Source organism: Diabrotica virgifera, chromosome 7 (assembly GCF_917563875.1).
Source record: "Diabrotica virgifera virgifera chromosome 7, PGI_DIABVI_V3a".
Taxonomy (NCBI): domain Eukaryota; kingdom Metazoa; phylum Arthropoda; class Insecta; order Coleoptera; family Chrysomelidae; genus Diabrotica; species Diabrotica virgifera.
The window spans coordinates 58748286-58766023 of NC_065449.1; the positions used below are offsets into that span (position 1 = coordinate 58748286).

General features: G+C 33.4%; 1 protein-coding gene across 2 annotated transcripts; it reads right to left on the reverse strand.

Moving 5' to 3' along the window:
* Positions 1-207: 207 nt before the first annotated feature.
* LOC126887796 (uncharacterized) lies at positions 208-1545 on the reverse strand. 2 transcript variants are annotated; one of them, XR_007699207.1, is made up of 3 exons: positions 1135-1545; positions 863-1100; positions 208-794 (listed from the first exon to the last, which is right to left on the reverse strand). XR_007699207.1 is itself a non-coding variant. In XM_050655617.1 (2 exons), the coding sequence occupies exons 1-2, from the start codon at positions 1384-1386 to the stop codon at positions 927-929; spliced, it is 426 nt and encodes a 141-aa protein (XP_050511574.1). In that variant the 5' UTR covers positions 1387-1545; the 3' UTR covers positions 856-926. The 2 variants fall into 2 exon arrangements, 1 of the variants encoding a protein (XP_050511574.1); XM_050655617.1 differs by lacking the exon at positions 208-794 and having other exon boundaries at positions 856-1100.
* Between the last annotated feature and the right edge of the window lie 16193 nt (positions 1546-17738).

Consider the following 17738-nt stretch of genomic DNA (forward strand, 5'->3'; position numbering starts at 1 on the left):
TGTCTTGCTGTCGGATTTATGTATCCTTAAACCAATAAAGGCCTTTGTCGTTACTGGACTAAATTAAACCTTCTGTTTATTTCTGAACGTAAATTAGACACGCATAGGACATTGATGAATGAGTTCCACTTCTTTTTGGGGACCCAAAGGAAAAAGGAATCCTTATGCCTAAGTCGTTTTTAGTCTCTCGTCTCTCAATGACTTATTCGTCAACTACCGAGCTAATCGGTCGCGTCTCTCGCTCAACTCTGAAAGTATTCACGTCTCGTATTTTCCTATCGCATTACACGGTTTTTCACGCGAATCTTCTCTCACTTGTTACTAATCACATGTTTCACTCTTAAATCGCGGTTCACTTTACTGTCAATTGCACATAGCAAATTTATGTATGTTTTTTTGTTGTAGTAAAAACAATAATAATTATTTTGTACGATACTTGTAAATATTAGTGTTTGTGTTAAATAAACTAATTATCTCACACGTATTTTAATCATTTCAACACCGATTTACACCTTGCTTCGACTCGACAAAGAATATCAGAGTCTAATTATATCAACCACTATAGAAGCTGGTTCCCCTCTTGTGTGAAGGACAGGAGATATTCACCAGGTCCTTTTACCACAGGTGAAGCGTCCTACACATAATTTGGTACCCCTGGTGGGACGATTCAAAGAATCGTCTGCATACCCAGAAGCAAGGCTCGCGGTGTTGAAATTGAATCGAATCGTTATCGGCTGTTCCGGTGATCCTATTACCTCTACTTGGACCGTTGCTGTCCCGCTGACCGCCTCTACCTTGGACCGTTGCTGTCCCGCTGATCGACTCCACCTTGGACCATTGCTGTCCCGCTGACCGTCTCCACCTTGGACCGTTGCTGTCCCGCTGATCGCCTCCACCTTGGACCGTTGCTGTCCCGCTGACCGCCTCTACCTTGGACCGTTGCTGTCCCGCTGATCGACTCCACCTTGGACCATTGCTGTCCCGCTGACCGTTTCCACCTTGGACCGTTGCTGTCCCGCTGATCGCCTCCACCTTGGACCGTCGCTGTCCTGTTGACTGCCTCCACCTTGGACCGTTGCTGTCCCGCTGATCGCCTCTACCTTGGACCGTTGCTGTCCCGCTGACCGCCTCCACCTTGGACCGTTGCTGTTCCGCTGATCGACCCCACCTTGCACCATTGCTCTCACGCTGATTGCCATCCAACTTGGACCGTCGCTGTCCCGCTGACCGCCTCCACCTTGGACCGTTTGCTGTCCCGCTGACCGCCTCCAACTTGGACCGTTGCTGTCCCGCTGATCGCCTCCACCTCGACCTGGGGCTGCTCCCGCTGCCCGCCGCCACGCTGACACCGTCCCATTCTTCAAGAACAACGCTTTCTTGACGCATACTAAGGTAACATCGCAATAATAAAAAACTTTATGAACTTTTATTTTATTTCCTTAAATATTACTCCACATATTATCATTAACTCAATAAGTTTGTGTACGCATGTGTTTTTAAAGGACAATTTATTTGTTTACTCTTTATTTTTCATATATATCTGCTCATCTCTTTTTTAAATATTTTGCATAATTTTTATTTCTTTTTACACTACATACTCACTCTATTTTCAACCACGATCTCTCTTTGTGTACCGTTAAAATCACAATATTTACAGATTGTCACTGGACAATCAATATTTTAATTTTTTAAATTTTATATATTTTAATTATGGACGCACTGAAGAGGGAGATTGGTACATGCAAATCATCATTTGAACGAAATGTAAACTGGATAAGCAATTTTCTCGAAAGTCAAACTGATACATTTGAACTTAGTCACAGAAGAACGCACTTAATTAATGCATTTAATAATTATAATGATATTTGTAATAAGATAGACACTCACAAAAATGCTGATTTGCACACAGAAAATAGAGAAGAAGTTGAAAATAAATACTTCTCTGCTATGTCTCGAATTGACGGTAAATTGGCGCAATTCACGAAAGTTAATTCTTCTTCTTCGGTACCTTCTCAGTACCAACACGGTAATCATGCTAACTCCAACGTACGCTTACCACCTGTTTCTGTTCCTATATATCATGGTGAGCCCAGTAAATGGGTCTCATTTTACCAATTGTTTTCCTCCATTATAAAGGATAATCAAACACTCACCAAAGCTCAAAAGCTAATTTATTTGAAATCTTCCCTCCGCGGAGAACCCTTAAATTTAATTGATTCGCTTGACGTAACTAACGAAAACTTTGATCTCGCTATTGACATACTCGAAAAGAAGTACGACAACAGTCTTGCTATTATCAATTCTCACATCAATCTTATCATAGATTTCCCTACACTCACAAGGAGCAACTATCGGTCACTAAGTGATTTTACAAACGATTTAAAAAGAAATATTGACTCCCTAAAGGCTCTACAAGTTCCCGTCGAATCGTGGGATTATCTCTTAATTAATTTAATAACAAGAAAGCTCGATTTTGCCACCAAACGATATTATGGGGAAAGAAGAGATAGAAATTACACTCCCACAATTGTCGAACTTTTTGAGATCCTCAATGAACGCTGCAACATTCTCGCAGACCTCACAAATATTCCTGAATCAAAAAGGGACAAATCACACGCTAAATCTAACTCCACTTCTCTTCTCTCAAATACATCTCCACCTCTCTCCTCTAGTAATCATATCAAATGCAATTACTGTAATAATTCAGCGCACAAAATATATTCCTGTAGGCAATTCGCTGCCCTCTCTCACTCAGAAAAATATAATTTTTTAAAATCGCGAGACATGTGCTCTAACTGTCTTGGTACAAAACACACTCATGCTCAGTGTACTTCTCGCGGTTGTTTTATTTGTTCTAAAAACCATCACACCCTTCTGCACCAAAACTCGTATGCAGAAAACATTAAACGTACTCGTTCTTCTCACGCTTCTCACCACGAAGATAATCGCAATGCAAGCACACATGTAAATTCTGCTAGATTTACACCCTATGCAGAAACCGCTCAACAGAATAGTAACAGAAATACACGTTATAATGCTTCTCGTTTTAATAATGATGCAAATTCGCAAGCACAAGTTGCTGATGCTCGCAGTCTCTCACCCCGCACCACAAATGCCATAAATTCCACTAACTCACTCCACGCAAATATTGCTCAGCCATCTTATTTTAATGACTCTCAAGAAGATGAATGTAACCCTAACGTAGCTCTAACCGTTACAAATAAACCTTTTACACACTCTTCGACTCTTTTACCCACCGCTCAAGTAATTTTAATTGACAAATCTGGAAATGCCATATTTGCTAAGGCAATCCTTGACTCTGGTAGTCAAAATTCTTTTATAACGGAAAATCTCGCTAATAAAATTAATCCCGAAATTTCTGGCAATGAACTAAAAGTTTGTGGCATTGCCCAAAGTTCTCTCACTTCGAAATCAATGGCAAAAATCATGCTTTACACACCTGGTTTCGAACGTAATGTCAATTTAAACTGTGCAATAATTCCAAAGATTTCTTGCCAGCTACCGCAATTAGATATCAACCCTGATTTTCTTAAAATTCCAAAAGATCTCAGCCTGGCTGATAAATATTTTTATATGGAATCAAATATTGAAATTCTGATAGGAGCAGATGCTTACTACGAAATCCTCTTACCGGGTATCGTAAAATTAGGAAAAAATCTACCCACACTCTTCAATACAATATTTGGATGGGTAATCGCCGGTAATATTCCAAACGCAGCCCATTCTAAACAACAAAACATTTCTTTATTTTCTCACTCTACAAATGTGTATTTTGACAAAATCAATTTAACCCATAAAACACCATCCGAGAATTTGAATATTGACGAATCATTTCCTATCCCAAGAAAACGTCTAAAATCTCATTTTAAAAGGCATTAACAAAAATGAAAATATTTCTTCCCTTTTTAGGAAACACAGTTCAATAACCGACCTTACCCTCAAAATATTACCGCTAGCATTGTATAACTAGACAATGCCTCTATCTACTCAAGTACCCAAGTCACCCGCACTTTCACTTGTTGACAATAAATTTGAAAAATAAAAACACCACAACAGTTCACTCAGGGCAAAACGCCTATAATTTATGACACATTTACAGTTACCCGCGACAACTGATTTGTAAATTTAGGTCAAAACCCTTTTGTACAAAATAGTATATACACTAAGAAAAATGAAAAAAAAAACAAGTTTTGTTTATTATTGTAAAGAATTATCTCTTGATTTTTCGCAATTTATTTGTAAATATAATTTTTAAATAACTCACAACTGAAGATAAAGTTTCCCATAATCTCTTCTTCTCTCAAGCAAATTTACTAAAAACCGCACTCTCTCTCTCCCTCTCTCGCTCTCTCTCTCTCTTTCGATCTCTCTCTCCCAATCGCTATCTCTCTCCATCGCTCTCTCTTTCTCTATCTTGCTCTTAACATTTATTTTTCCTCCTCTGGCGCGGGGGGCAATTTATGTTAGATTTTCTAACATAAAGCTAATTATCATTTCTACTTATATAAGAATCTTAATAAAATTCGTCGAATCATTGATAATTTCAAACGAACACATCTGCCCTTTGTAGCTTCCAAAATTAACCAATTCCGAGAAAACATTTGCTTGTCCCGTGGCCTCCCATTTCAGTCGGCGATACAAGGACCCGTGCACTACGAAAACATTCTAGGTTAAGATATATCCGGTTCCCAGGGTTTGGATCGAAATTAAGAACAATTCTTTCAACTTGACAATGTGTGAAGCTGTCTTGCTGTCGGATTTATGTATCCTTAAACCAATAAAGGCCTTTGTCGTTACTGGACTAAATTAAACCTTCTGTTTATTTCTGAACGTAAATTAGACACGCATAGGACATTGATGAATGAGTTCCACTTCTTTTTGGGGACCCAAAGGAAAAAGGAATCCTTATGCCTAAGTCGTTTTTAGTCTCTCGTCTCTCAATGACTTATTCGTCAACTACCGAGCTAATCGGTCGCGTCTCTCGCTCAACTCTGAAAGTATTCACGTCTCGTATTTTCCTATCGCATTACACGGTTTTTCACGCGAATCTTCTCTCACTTGTTACTAATCACATGTTTCACTCTTAAATCGCGGTTCACTTTACTGTCAATTGCACATAGCAAATTTATGTATGTTTTTTTGTTGTAGTAAAAACAATAATAATTATTTTGTACGATACTTGTAAATATTAGTGTTTGTGTTAAATAAACTAATTATCTCACACGTATTTTAATCATTTCAACACCGATTTACACCTTGCTTCGACTCGACAAAGAATATCAGAGTCTAATTATATCAACCACTATAGAAGCTGGTTCCCCTCTTGTGTGAAGGACAGGAGATATTCACCAGGTCCTTTTACCACAGGTGAAGCGTCCTACACACCAACAATATTATTATTTTGTAAGCACTAATAATTTATTGTATTATATTTTAAAATAATAGAAAAATGATGTAAATAAATATCAAATATATAAACTAAAAGTCATTTTTTCATCGGAAAAAAGATACGAACGAAAGATAAGAAAGGTATGAATTTAAAATAGAAAATTCTTAGAAGAATTATGCTGTTTCTTAAATAATACGGAAAAGCAATAAAATAATAAATGTATAATAAACAAACGTATAAAAATACGGTGGCGCCCAAAATCCCGACAGCCAAAATCCCGACAGCCAAAATCCCGACGACCAAAACACCGACACGCCAGAATCCCGATAGGCGAAAATCCCGACATGCAACAATCCTCGCATAAGTAAAAATCCCGAACACTACATTTTGGATATTTATTGTTTCCTTTTCAAATGCAATACCAAATCATATTATATTATAGTATTGATATTGAAAAATTAATTATTTACTAAGTACAGGTACTATTATATATTTTAAAAGAAAAAATCATTAAACACTTCATTTGATAATATAAAAGCTATACTTACTAAAAGGGAAGGTTGTAAGTGACATGATAATATTTATTATTTGAAAGTAAACTTGAGTTCAGGATTTGATTATACATATTATATTATTTGGCTATGTATTGGCAAAAAAATAATTTAATTCATATACCCATGTTGGAAATTTTATTTAGAAAATTAGTTCATATTAAATGGTAAATACTTTTGTTTAGTAACAAAAACTAAAAAAAGAACAGATGGCTATAAACAAAAAAAAAAGAAATAAATGTAATTATATGTTAAAAAGGAACTTACCTGTCGGGATTTTGGCGTGTCGGGATTTTGGCCTGTCGGGATTCTGGCGTGTCGGTATTTTGGCCGTCGGGATTTTGGCTGTCGGGATTTTGGGGTAGACTCATAAAAATAGACTTTTCGCAACAATACTTTACAGCAGAATTAGACGCAAATGCGAAGAAGATCTCGAAGATAACAAATTTGGTTTTAGAAATTTATGGAAACCAGGGAGCCATTTTTGGGCTAATATCCTATTACAAAATGCCATGACCAAAGAAAAAAAGATGTGTTTGGTTGCTTCGTGGATTTCGAAAAGGCATTCGATAAAGTACAGCAGAAGTCAACTTAATGCAATTGCTGAAAAAAGAAGAAATAGATGACAAAGATATTCTGTCATTAAAAATTTTTACTGGAATCAAACTGTGACTCAATTTGTCCTCGTAAATGGAGTCAGATATCAAATGCAGGACAATTATTCCATATTACAGAAGATCGAGAAGCCTTCGAAATGGGAATCGCCGACAATTCTGATATGGCACATGAAGAAGAAAAAAAGATAAAAATAGACCCAAATACTCTAAATAAACAAAGAGTACACCTAGTTGAGAAATAAAATATAAGATAAAACAATCGTCAACAGTCGAAATAAAAAAATAAGGTATTTTTTATTTATCTTCTAAACAATAAATTTTTATAGGATAAGTTATCACCTGAGAATGCGATCATTATCATAATGGAAACCTTGTTTACAGTTACATACATAACAAACATCATATTATTACGATACAGTGCTAACCAAAAGTCTCCCAAAAGTCACCGTCCCTGGTATCTTTTCAAGTAGGCTTCTCAACTAGTCATAACAGGTAAGGTAACAATGATAAATGATGTTTCAGAGCTACTTTGACCGAGAATTTATGGGGCCTTATGACAACTGATATCTCGTTTGAAAGGTATTGAAAATACCTACTCAATCATACTAATTTTGTTTGAGCAAGTTTATTTTGATAAATAAATTACATAAATACTAAAATTGAAGTATCGCATTTAGTTATTAAAGATTTAAATGTCCGTCTATGGTTATTTGTCAAAAAAGTTAACGTTTTTTAACTATTAGTTGTTTCGACTATCGACTCGCAGCTGGCGACCGCAACGCAATAGCAACGCGACTCGGAACTAATGTTTATATCAACAACAGCGTGTTGCCGTCTAATAAAAGACAACTCAGCCAGCTGCATACCGCGTCGCAGTCACCAGTTGCCGTCTACAGTTACCAAGAATAGCTTAGTCATCGCGGACGCAACAGCAAGAACGTTGAATAAAAGTTTGGCCTAGGCCAAACTAGTTTGGTCTGAAGTGTGTGTATTTATATCAGGATAAACTAGTTTGGTCGAGGACAAACTAGTTTGGCCTACGCGCGATAGGACAAACTAGTTTGGCCTAGGCCAAACTAGTTTGTCCTGAAATCGGGTTTGGCCGGTAACACATATATGTAATTGACAGGTCTTCCCTAAGCTTTAACCCGGCATCCGACATGTGAACTTTTTTGCCACTAACAGACAGGTGGGGTGTGACAAACCCCAGCAATTGAAAGAGTTAAAGATTCTCAAAAATCTCTTTACGTTTAGTTGTCTGTGATGTCTGGAACGTCAACATCTTAAAGCTGGTAGTCCAGGAACCGAAGCTTTTCAACTCACAATTAGAAATGGATAGTCCAAGGATTAAAATCTATATAATGTCGAAAGGCGCTTTTGCCATGGCGGTGGTCGCCACCCCATTTCGGGGGTGGAAATTTTTTATTATATTTTGACCAAAAAAGTTGATAAAAACATTCATTCTAAGCAAGAAATGTTCTATACATTTTTTTGATAAAATTAATAGTTTTCGATTTATTCGCTATCGAAAGTGTCAGTTTTATATCGAAAAAATCAATGTTTTTCGATATACTCATTTACGGTTCACTCAATTGTTGCTGAAGAAAAAATTTTTTGAAACCAAGTTCTTGGGAATTAAATAACCTACAATTTCATATTTAAACATTTTTTTCGTATCTCTGATGCTAATCTTTCTATTCTGAAGAAAATGGCATTTTTTACAAATCTACAAAAAATCGTTATTTGCTTTTAACGCCAGTTTTTTAAAAACTAATCACTCTAAGTCAGTCAAACTTCTAGAAGCTATTAATAATACATAAATAAAGAAGAATGAATAAGGCCAATGACTAAAAACACCGCTAACTTACATTATTATGCTTCCAATTGGATTTCTTTTTTTTTTAAGAATATATTGATCTTTTTACCGTAACTTTCTATTTTTTTCCCATACAAAGTTTGGTAAAAAAGAGTTTTATAGGTTTTTACAAGATCTATAAGACTATTAATATTAAATCTTTTTATAATTTTCAGTTGCAAAAAGAGGTGACTGAAAAGGTTGGTAAAAGTGCTTTTTGCATGATATTACAAGTTTTAATTGTCAACAACTCACTCAATTTTTGCCGTAGAAAAAATTTTTGGCAACCGAGTTCTTGGGAATTAAATAAGCTACAATTTCATTTTTAAACATTTTTTCATATCTCTGATGATAATCTTTCTATTCTGAAGAAAAAGCCATTTTTTCCAAGCTACAACAATTCGTTATTCGCTTTTAAATCCATTTTTTTAAACTAATCATTCTAAGCCGGTCAAACTTCTGGAACTTATTAATAATACATAAATATAGAAGACTAAATAAGATCAATGACTAATTTTAATTAGGGTGGTGATTAGGAGGTTGCTTCCGATCACTTTTTCGCTGAAAAAAAAATAGGGACCGACATTCTGTTCATTATAAGTCTCTTAATTTTTGAGCTAGAGACTTTTTTTAAATTTCTTGAGATTAATATTTTTAAATAATTTAAATTAGTTTGAGCAAGTTATCCTAGAAAACGCATAGTTGTCCCGTATTTTGACTTTGAAGCTACAATATTTAGCATTTGACGAAGAAGAGCTAACATATAATAAAGTATAGCTCGATTAATATTAGTCTTAAAGAAACTTAAAAAAACCGGTTTTGTTTATTTTTTTAAAGGTACATTTTTGTAAAGTAAAGCTGTTTTGATAAAACGAAAACTTTTGGAGTTTAGCAGAAAACTTATTAAAAACATTGATTTTTTCGATATGAAACTAACACTTTCGATAGCAAATAAATCGAAAACTATTAATTTTATCAAAAAAATATATAGAATTATTTTTTGCTTAGAATGAATGTTTTTACCAACTTTTGTGGTCAAAATATAATGAAAAATTTCCAACCTCGAGATGGGGTGGCAATCATCCCATGGTAAAAGCGCCTTTCGGCATCATATAAATTTTGATCCTTGAACTATCCACTACTTATTCTCTTTTCAAGCAAATCGATCCATTCTGTAAAAATTGCGAGGTTTTGTCGCATTTTAAGCTTCATTACTTGGACTATGGTGAGGATAGTCACTATTTACACTAACATTGTCTATTTCTGCACTTACTTCCGAATTACTCTTGTCAATACATTAGTCACTGTCTGCTTCATCCCATAAGACGTGAAGACGTGTTTATTCTCGATCGTAATTCATTTTAGCTTAGACTAATAAAAAATATGTTAAAATCTGTAATATATATTATTCACTTACCTATACTTACTTATTTATAGGAGTAAAACAAAATAAAGACAATTCTGCAGAAAGTACAAAATCAGAAACGTGGGGAGTGACCACTTTCAATCCAAGTTAGTCCATTTTTTCAGGGTTTTTGCTCTAAATTTTAAAGAACCGCTTGGATTGACATGAAATTTGGCATCCGTATAGCTTACATGTCAAAAAAAAAAGTGATATTGTGCCGATGTGTGCTTTTGCCCTGGGGGTGACTTACACCCCCTCTTGGGAGTGAAAAAATATATGTCCAAAATAAGTCCGGAAATGGGTAAACTGACTAATTTTAAGTAACTTTTGTTCTATAGAGCTTTTTCGCTAAGTCAATACTTTTCGAGTTATTTACGAGTGAATATGTTCATTTTCAACAAAATAACCACATTTTTAGACGGTTTTTCGCAAATAACTCAAAAAGTAAGTATATTGTCGAAAAAAATGTTCTTATCAAAAATATAGCCTATAAAAAAGTAAAAAAAAAATAGTGTACACGTTAGGTCTCTGGATCTCGTAGAACCACAGTTATAGCCAATGAAATATAGATTCATATTCACCAAATTTCAAATATAATATTTCGACGTGAAATATCCAAAAAATTAAGCACTTTTTGGGAAAAACTCATTATAACCTTTTTAAAGTATTTAAAAAAAGCTTTATTTCTGTTTTTATAAAAAGATTCTAGCATTAAATTTAAGCAAGTTACGCTCAAAATAAAGTTGGTCCATTTTGTTTTTGCAAAAAAAATCGGGAAGACCACCCCCTAATTAGCAACTTAAATGAAATTAATCGTTACCGCTCCACAAATTATTTTACTTATGTTGTGTTTATATGATCTGTAAGTTTCATCGATTCAAAGTGCTTAATTTTGAAAAAAATTTGGTTTCAAAGTAACATTTTTAAAAATTTAAATTTTGAAAAATATGCTTTTTTTCAAAATAGCTTGAAAATTGTTAGAGATACCAAAAATCTCGAAAAACAAAAAAAGTCAAATTTGTTTTTCTGAATATCACGTATTTTTTTGTTTTTCTGTTAGACAAAAATTGATTGAGATTTGGTGTTTCTAAATTTGCATACATTCGTGATCAGTGACTCGTTCAACCCATTTTAACTACAGCCCTTTCAATAATAAAGACTTTGAACCGATGAAACTTACAGATCATATAAAAAATATATAGACGAGTCAATAAACTTGTGAAGTCGTAACGATTAAGTTAATTTAAGATACTAATTAGGGGGTGATTTTCTCGATTTTTTTACCAAAACCAAAAGGGACTAACTTTATTTTGAGCGTAACTTCTTTAATTTTGATGCTAGAATTTTTTTTATAAATAAAAAATGAAGCTTTTTTTAAACACTTTAAATAAGTTGTAATGAGTTTTCCCCGAAAAGTGCTTCATTTTTGGGTTATTTCACGTTAAAGTATTCCATTTGGAATTTGGCGAATATGAACCTATATTTCAATAGCTATAACTCTGCTTCTACTAGGTGTAGAGACGTAATATATACACCAGTTTTGAGATTTTTTACAGGCTATATTTTTGCTAAAAATCTTTTTTCGACAAAATACTTACTATTTGAGTTATGTGCGAAAAACCGTCTAAAAGCGTGGTTATTTTGTTGAAAAAATGAACATATTCACTGCCAAATAACTCGAAAAGTATTGACTTAGTGAAAAAACTCTATAGAACAAAAGTTACTTAAAATTAGCCAGTTTATCCATTTCCTGACTTTCTTTGGACGAATATTTTTTCACCACCAACAGGGGATGAAAACCACCCCCAGGGCAAAAGCACATATCGGCACAATATCACTTTTTTTCTTTGACTTATTAGCTATGTGTACGCCAAATTTCATGTCAATCCAAGCGGTTCTTTAAAATTTAGAGGTTTTGCAATATTTTACTGTTAAAGAACGGACTATGTACTTGATGAAAATAGACAGACGAGTAAAAACTATCTGTAATCGTACAGATGAATACACAACAGACAGCTATCTAGCCGCTGTGGCCACTACATGCAAAATTTCCTTATGTTTTAGGCGCTTCAGCATTGTTGGGGTGTACCACACCCCACCTGTCGGATGCTGGGTTAAGATATGATTTTACCCATTTTGCATTTCGGTCACATTGACAAAATCGAAAACTTTTCGTACCTACATGCAATTAGGGGAGTCTGCGCCACTATCGAGATCTGCCGTTCTCTGGAATAATAAACTATAACTATGAGATATATTTTAGCTCACCAGTAGGTCCCAAATATTGAACTTACCTGAAACAAAAAGCGGATCATTAGTTCTCATATAAATAATGTAAATTATAAATTTTATCGAAGAATTAATCGAAGTAATTGTTAGTTACAAATAATATGTTACTAATAATTTAATTAATTATTTATTTATAGGCTATTGATTTTGTATTATAGAAAGGATCTACAACGTTAACGGAGTTTTATTGTTTAATATATTCAATGGACCTCCAAATATGAAAAAACCTCGGAGTGCTACCATTTACAGGGGTGCGTTTTTGAGAAAGGGGTAAATTAGTCCCTGGGCACATGACGAAATAGGGTGAGTTCTATGCACTTTTGGTACAAACAGGTCTACATGAAAATTGTTTCAGGTTAAATTTCCTATTGAAATATCACATTTGAAAGTAAAAAATATTTTTTTTTGCAAAAATAGATTCAAAAGAAAAGCAAGAAAACAACACGAAAGACAGCAATTTTGTTTTTTGACCCATAACTTTTTCCTATGGGGATATAGGTATAGGCATTGCTTTACACAAAAAACTTCCATCCTTTCTCTTTAATATGGTGTTTGGTGTAAGCCAGTATAGTTTATGGTTTCCAAAATATACTTTTTCAAACTTCGCTACTCACAGCGATTTTGACCCATTTTCCTTGTTACTTCGTAAACATTGTTGTGTAGCTTTTTTCTACGCAGCTTTAGGTATATGCAATGGTACATTTTGTAAGAAGAAAAGTCAATTACCTTTAAAATGGTCTATTGTAGAAGGCTGTATGAATATATTTAAGCAAAATATGGTTTTTGAAAATTGTATACTTTTAATGATTTTTATTTATTTTTCGATTATTTTTAAATTTCTCATTATATCTTTTTTTATTGTATATTTAGGTGTATACATTGTACAACAAAGAAAGCATATTTTATTCAATTTAAAATGGTGTATTGTAAAAAGATATGAGACATATACACATGCCACAGGTCCCACTAAGCTGGAACCATAAGGAAACTTTTTTATTATTAACTTTATGAAAACAATTATTCTTTATAAAATGCTCTGCACAATCCAAAACCTAACATTCAATCATCAGATATAAAATTTTATCAATAGTATACGAGGTATGTTAAAAAATATGAATTTCGCTCAAGAGTGAAGTACCTTTATATTTCACAATATCGAAAAGAGTTATTAAGAAAAGTTATTTGGAATTAAAAATTATGTTATAATTTGCAACTATATTCTTCTAATTGAAAAAAATAAAAAATTTACGGATACCCTTGGATATTCTACGGATATCTTGTTTAGAAATATATATATATATATAATACCGGTTTATAGCGTCCTGCGCCTTCCGGTTCCTATTCTCCAGCCGCGTCGATCTGTCCAATCTCCTAGTCGGAGATCTCTCTCAGATATGGCTTTCTGGATTCCACTTATCCAGGTTGTTTTCGGTCTGCCCCTTTTCCTTCTTTCCGGGGGTTGCCATTCCATTATTAGCTTTGGGAGTCGATGTTCCTCCATTCTTTGTACATGGCCATACCAACAAAGTTGTTTTTGTTGGACTTCTTCAATTATGGTTGTTTTTCTATTCATAATATTCACTCGTTCATTCGTTATATGTGAGAGTCTGGAGATGCAGGCCGATCTTCGCCAGAAGTCCATTTCCAGTGCGAGTAACTTCTGTTCGCTTATTCAGTTGCCAGGTTTCACATCCATACAGTACCACACTTTTAAAGATGCTATTATAAAGCTGTGTTTTCTTTTCTTTTGATATGGTTTTTGACCAAAGTAGTGAGTTCAAAGCTCCTATTACTTTCTTTCCTTTCATAATTCGTTCCTCTATTTCTAATTGTGTCCTTCCACTTTGTTGGGTTCTCGTTCCAAGGTATACATAATCAGAGCTTGGCTCGATAACCATATCATCTTCTAGTTGTAACTCACTTTTCTGTCCTCCTATACACATATATTTGGTTTTCTTCATATTAACCTATAGGCCCCATTTTTTGTATTCTAGAAACAGCCGGTTTGTCATAAATATTAGATCATCTTTATCCTGGGCAATCACCACCTGATCGTCAGCAAAATGCAGTGTGTATAGTGTTGAGTCGTCGTTTAGCTGTATTCCCATTCCAGAACACGATTTCCGCCACTTATTAAAGACCTCATTTATATAGATTTTAAACAGTGTTGGCGATAAGCTGCATCCCTGTCGTAGTCCCTTATTCACCATGAAGCTATTGGATAAAATAGTCCTAAAATTTTTTGGTAGACACCATTTTAAAGTAAAGAAAATAATCTTTTTTTTTATTGCACAATGTATATACCTAAATGTACAAGAAAAAAAGTCATAATAACAAATTTAAAAAATCATCATAAAAAATATCAAAAATCATTAAAAGTACAAAACCTTGAAAAAGCATAACTTGCTTAAAAATAGCCGCACAACTTTATAAAATAAACCATTTTAAAGATAATTGACTTCTATTTCTACTAAATGTACCATTACATACACCCATAAATGCGTAGAAAAAAGTTACAGAACAATGTTTGCGAAATAATGGGGAAAATTTCTTAAAACTGCTGTGAGCGGCGAATTTTGAAAAATCCTATTTCTGAAAATAGACATTCTAGTCACTTCTACTAAACGTCATTTTAAACAAAAAGGACTGAAGTTATTTTTCGCTGAAGCAATACCTATACCTATATTCCTAAAGAAAAAAGTTATGTACAAAAACAAAATCTTTCTTTGGTGTTTTTTCTTGCTTTTCTTTTGAATATATTTTTGTAAAAAAAAATATTTTTGACACTAAAATGTGATATTTCGATAGTAAATTTAACCTGGAACAATTTTCCTGTAGAAGTGTTTGCACCAAAAGTGCATAGAACTCACCCTAACTCACCCTGAGCCTAGGGACTAAACGCACCTATTTAAATGGTAACACTCCGCGGTTTTTTTAAGTATAGAGCGTCGTTGACCATATGAGATAATAAAATCTCATTAACGTTGTAGTTCCTTTTAGCTCTCTTATGTTGAACATAATCATTAGCCTATTAATTATAGTTTAATTACTAATAAGTTACTTAATAATTCAATAACGTTTAATAAAAGCAGAAACTAATATATTCTGAGGGAAATATCGCCATTTCACGTTGCGTTGATTCCCGGATTTAGTTTTTATCTTTTTGTATTACATATTTTCTATTTCTCAGGGCTTGCCACACCATGTTCCGTTGGATTCCAGCTTCAGTTTTTCATTAGCATTATATGACAGTAAATGTAAGGACAAATTTTAAATTATTTATGAAAATAAAAAATGAATAACCATTTTCAATTTCGTTGCAACACGAAACTACAGCCGCATCATTATTCCAGTTCAATCAAAGAGTGCAGCAATCACCTCTACCGGTTTCGAAACTTATTAGTCTCTCATCAGGAGGCACATATTATGCTGCTCTCTCTGACCCAACTAGGACAAACCCTGGCGTGCAGTCACGGATTGCAATGATCGAAATGGCAGGGATGTCCTAGGGGCAACTGTTAGCAAAAGACTAAATTTTCAATCTAATATCACCTAAAACAATATCAAAAAAATGTTACTCTACATCCTACCATATTGAAAACAATGGGAACCTTCTCTGGTAACACCTCCGAGGCTTCTACAATTTGCAAGCCATAACGGATGCTGAGGCTAAGGAAGATGAGGGAATTTTACAATTTATAATTCACGTCTTATCTGCTCAGCTCGGTAGTTTTTTTATTTATAAAAAGATAAAAATGTTATATGCACATCCTGTCAAAAACAAATATTATAGGATAATCGATATTAGAGGTAAGTAAGTGAAAAGATATGTAAATTAGACCTGTACTTAAAATAATCGATTATCTGTAGTATATAATTTAGATCTAATCATTGATCATGTCAGGAAGTGTAATTTATCTATCATTTTACAAAAAAATTACAGTATTTCTCATGATCATCTTTCAGTGCGTCACAGTTTTTCGATTTCTTTCTAACGTATTAAATTGTATGTGACAGAAAAAAGGCACGTCGGTGATTACATTTCGTCGGTGACATTTTTATAACATTTACTCTAGGTATTCTAGTTGTCGATAGATGGCGCCATAATAAAAAAATATTTTTTTTAATTAGATAATAATATTACAAATATAATCTGTATAATTTATAAGACTATACAAATCAAAGAAAATACCATTTTATAAATGCAAGAAACACATTTGATTTGTTTTTATTCCAAATTGAAAATAAAATGTGACAACTGTCAGATTTAACTAAAATGTCATGTTAGAATAAATGTGTATTATCACGGTCTTACCCTTTTTCCTATCATTTGTTACGCACTGAAAAATGATCATGAAAAGGACAATAACATATGTTTTCCACTTACCTCTACGAAAGTATACATTTCCTGACCTGATTGCAGGGAGCAATGTCGTACTTTTCCTCCCTATGGAGACGAAGTATTTTACTCCCTAGGGATTAAAAGTAAAAGTGACGTCATGGTCTGTCATTGATGAAATAACTTATTGACGCTCTATAAAATATTCTATTTTTTATTAGGTAAGTAAGTTTTTATACATTTTAACGTTTATTTATAGAACACCCTGTATTTCGCAGAATGGAAAAACCAATAAATTGATATTTTGATTTAACAAGGTTTACATTAATAATTTGAGTTATATTTGACAGTTGACAGCTATACTGTACCTATTTGTTAATTTTAGTTTTCTATAAAATGTTGTTAGATAGTTACATAAATAAATTATTTAAAAATAAAAAAATGACTTGTTATTTGAGGGAGGTGAAAAATTCATATGTTTAACATGGGAGTAAAGAGCCTTTTCCTCCCTTGAATGATAACTCTAAACTTCATTCTCGGGAGAAAAAGTAGCACTTTGCTCCCTTGTTATACAAATAGCTATTACTTAGTATTGCTTGAAAACTATGCCAATGTAAGAGACACAATAATTAAGAATTAACACTTTTTTATTCAAGCATATATAATGTAAATAGGTTAATATCTTTTGCACACAAAATTTTTCTGGTAGACACCGAGTTACCAATGAGCCACATAACATCAGAATTTGCATTCTAGACGCATCTGTAAAAATATTAGTACATTTGGACGTTGAGAAGCGACTCATATTTTTTTGCAAAAATTGCTAGAAAATAACTCATATAATAATATTTGAGTTATCCTCCCACTCAAAAAGGTCCAAAACATTGTTTAAATAATCAAAATGTCAAAAATTGAAGGAAAAATTCGATTTTTTTCATCGTTTTTTGAATATAACTTTAAAAGTATTAATTTCTGAGAAAAGTTGTACCCAAATAAAAGTTGCGCAATTAAATTTCCTACAATATAGAATTCGCTAAAAATTTTAAAAATTGTCACCCTTGTTGCAAAATAGCAATAATTGCGGAAAAACGATAAAAAAACAAGTATTCGTATTTTACGTTTTTCAACCATTTATGCTACACATAGGACCTTCATATTTTACCAAGAAAAACTTTATGATATAAAAAAACAATACTGCGAATTTCATTAAGATCGGTTAAATAGAATTTGCAAAATAAATTTTGTAATCCAGCTTTCGCAACAAAAATAATT

Coding starts and splice junctions, on each gene's coding strand:
- LOC126887796 (XM_050655617.1), bottom strand. CDS start 1,386: ATGCGTCAAGAAAGCGTTGTTCTTGAAGAATGGGACGGTGTCAGCGTG. Junction 1,101..1,134: donor CGGAACAGCAACGGTCCAAG/GTGGAGGCGGTC, acceptor CAACGGTCCAAG/GTAGAGGCGATCAGCGGGAC.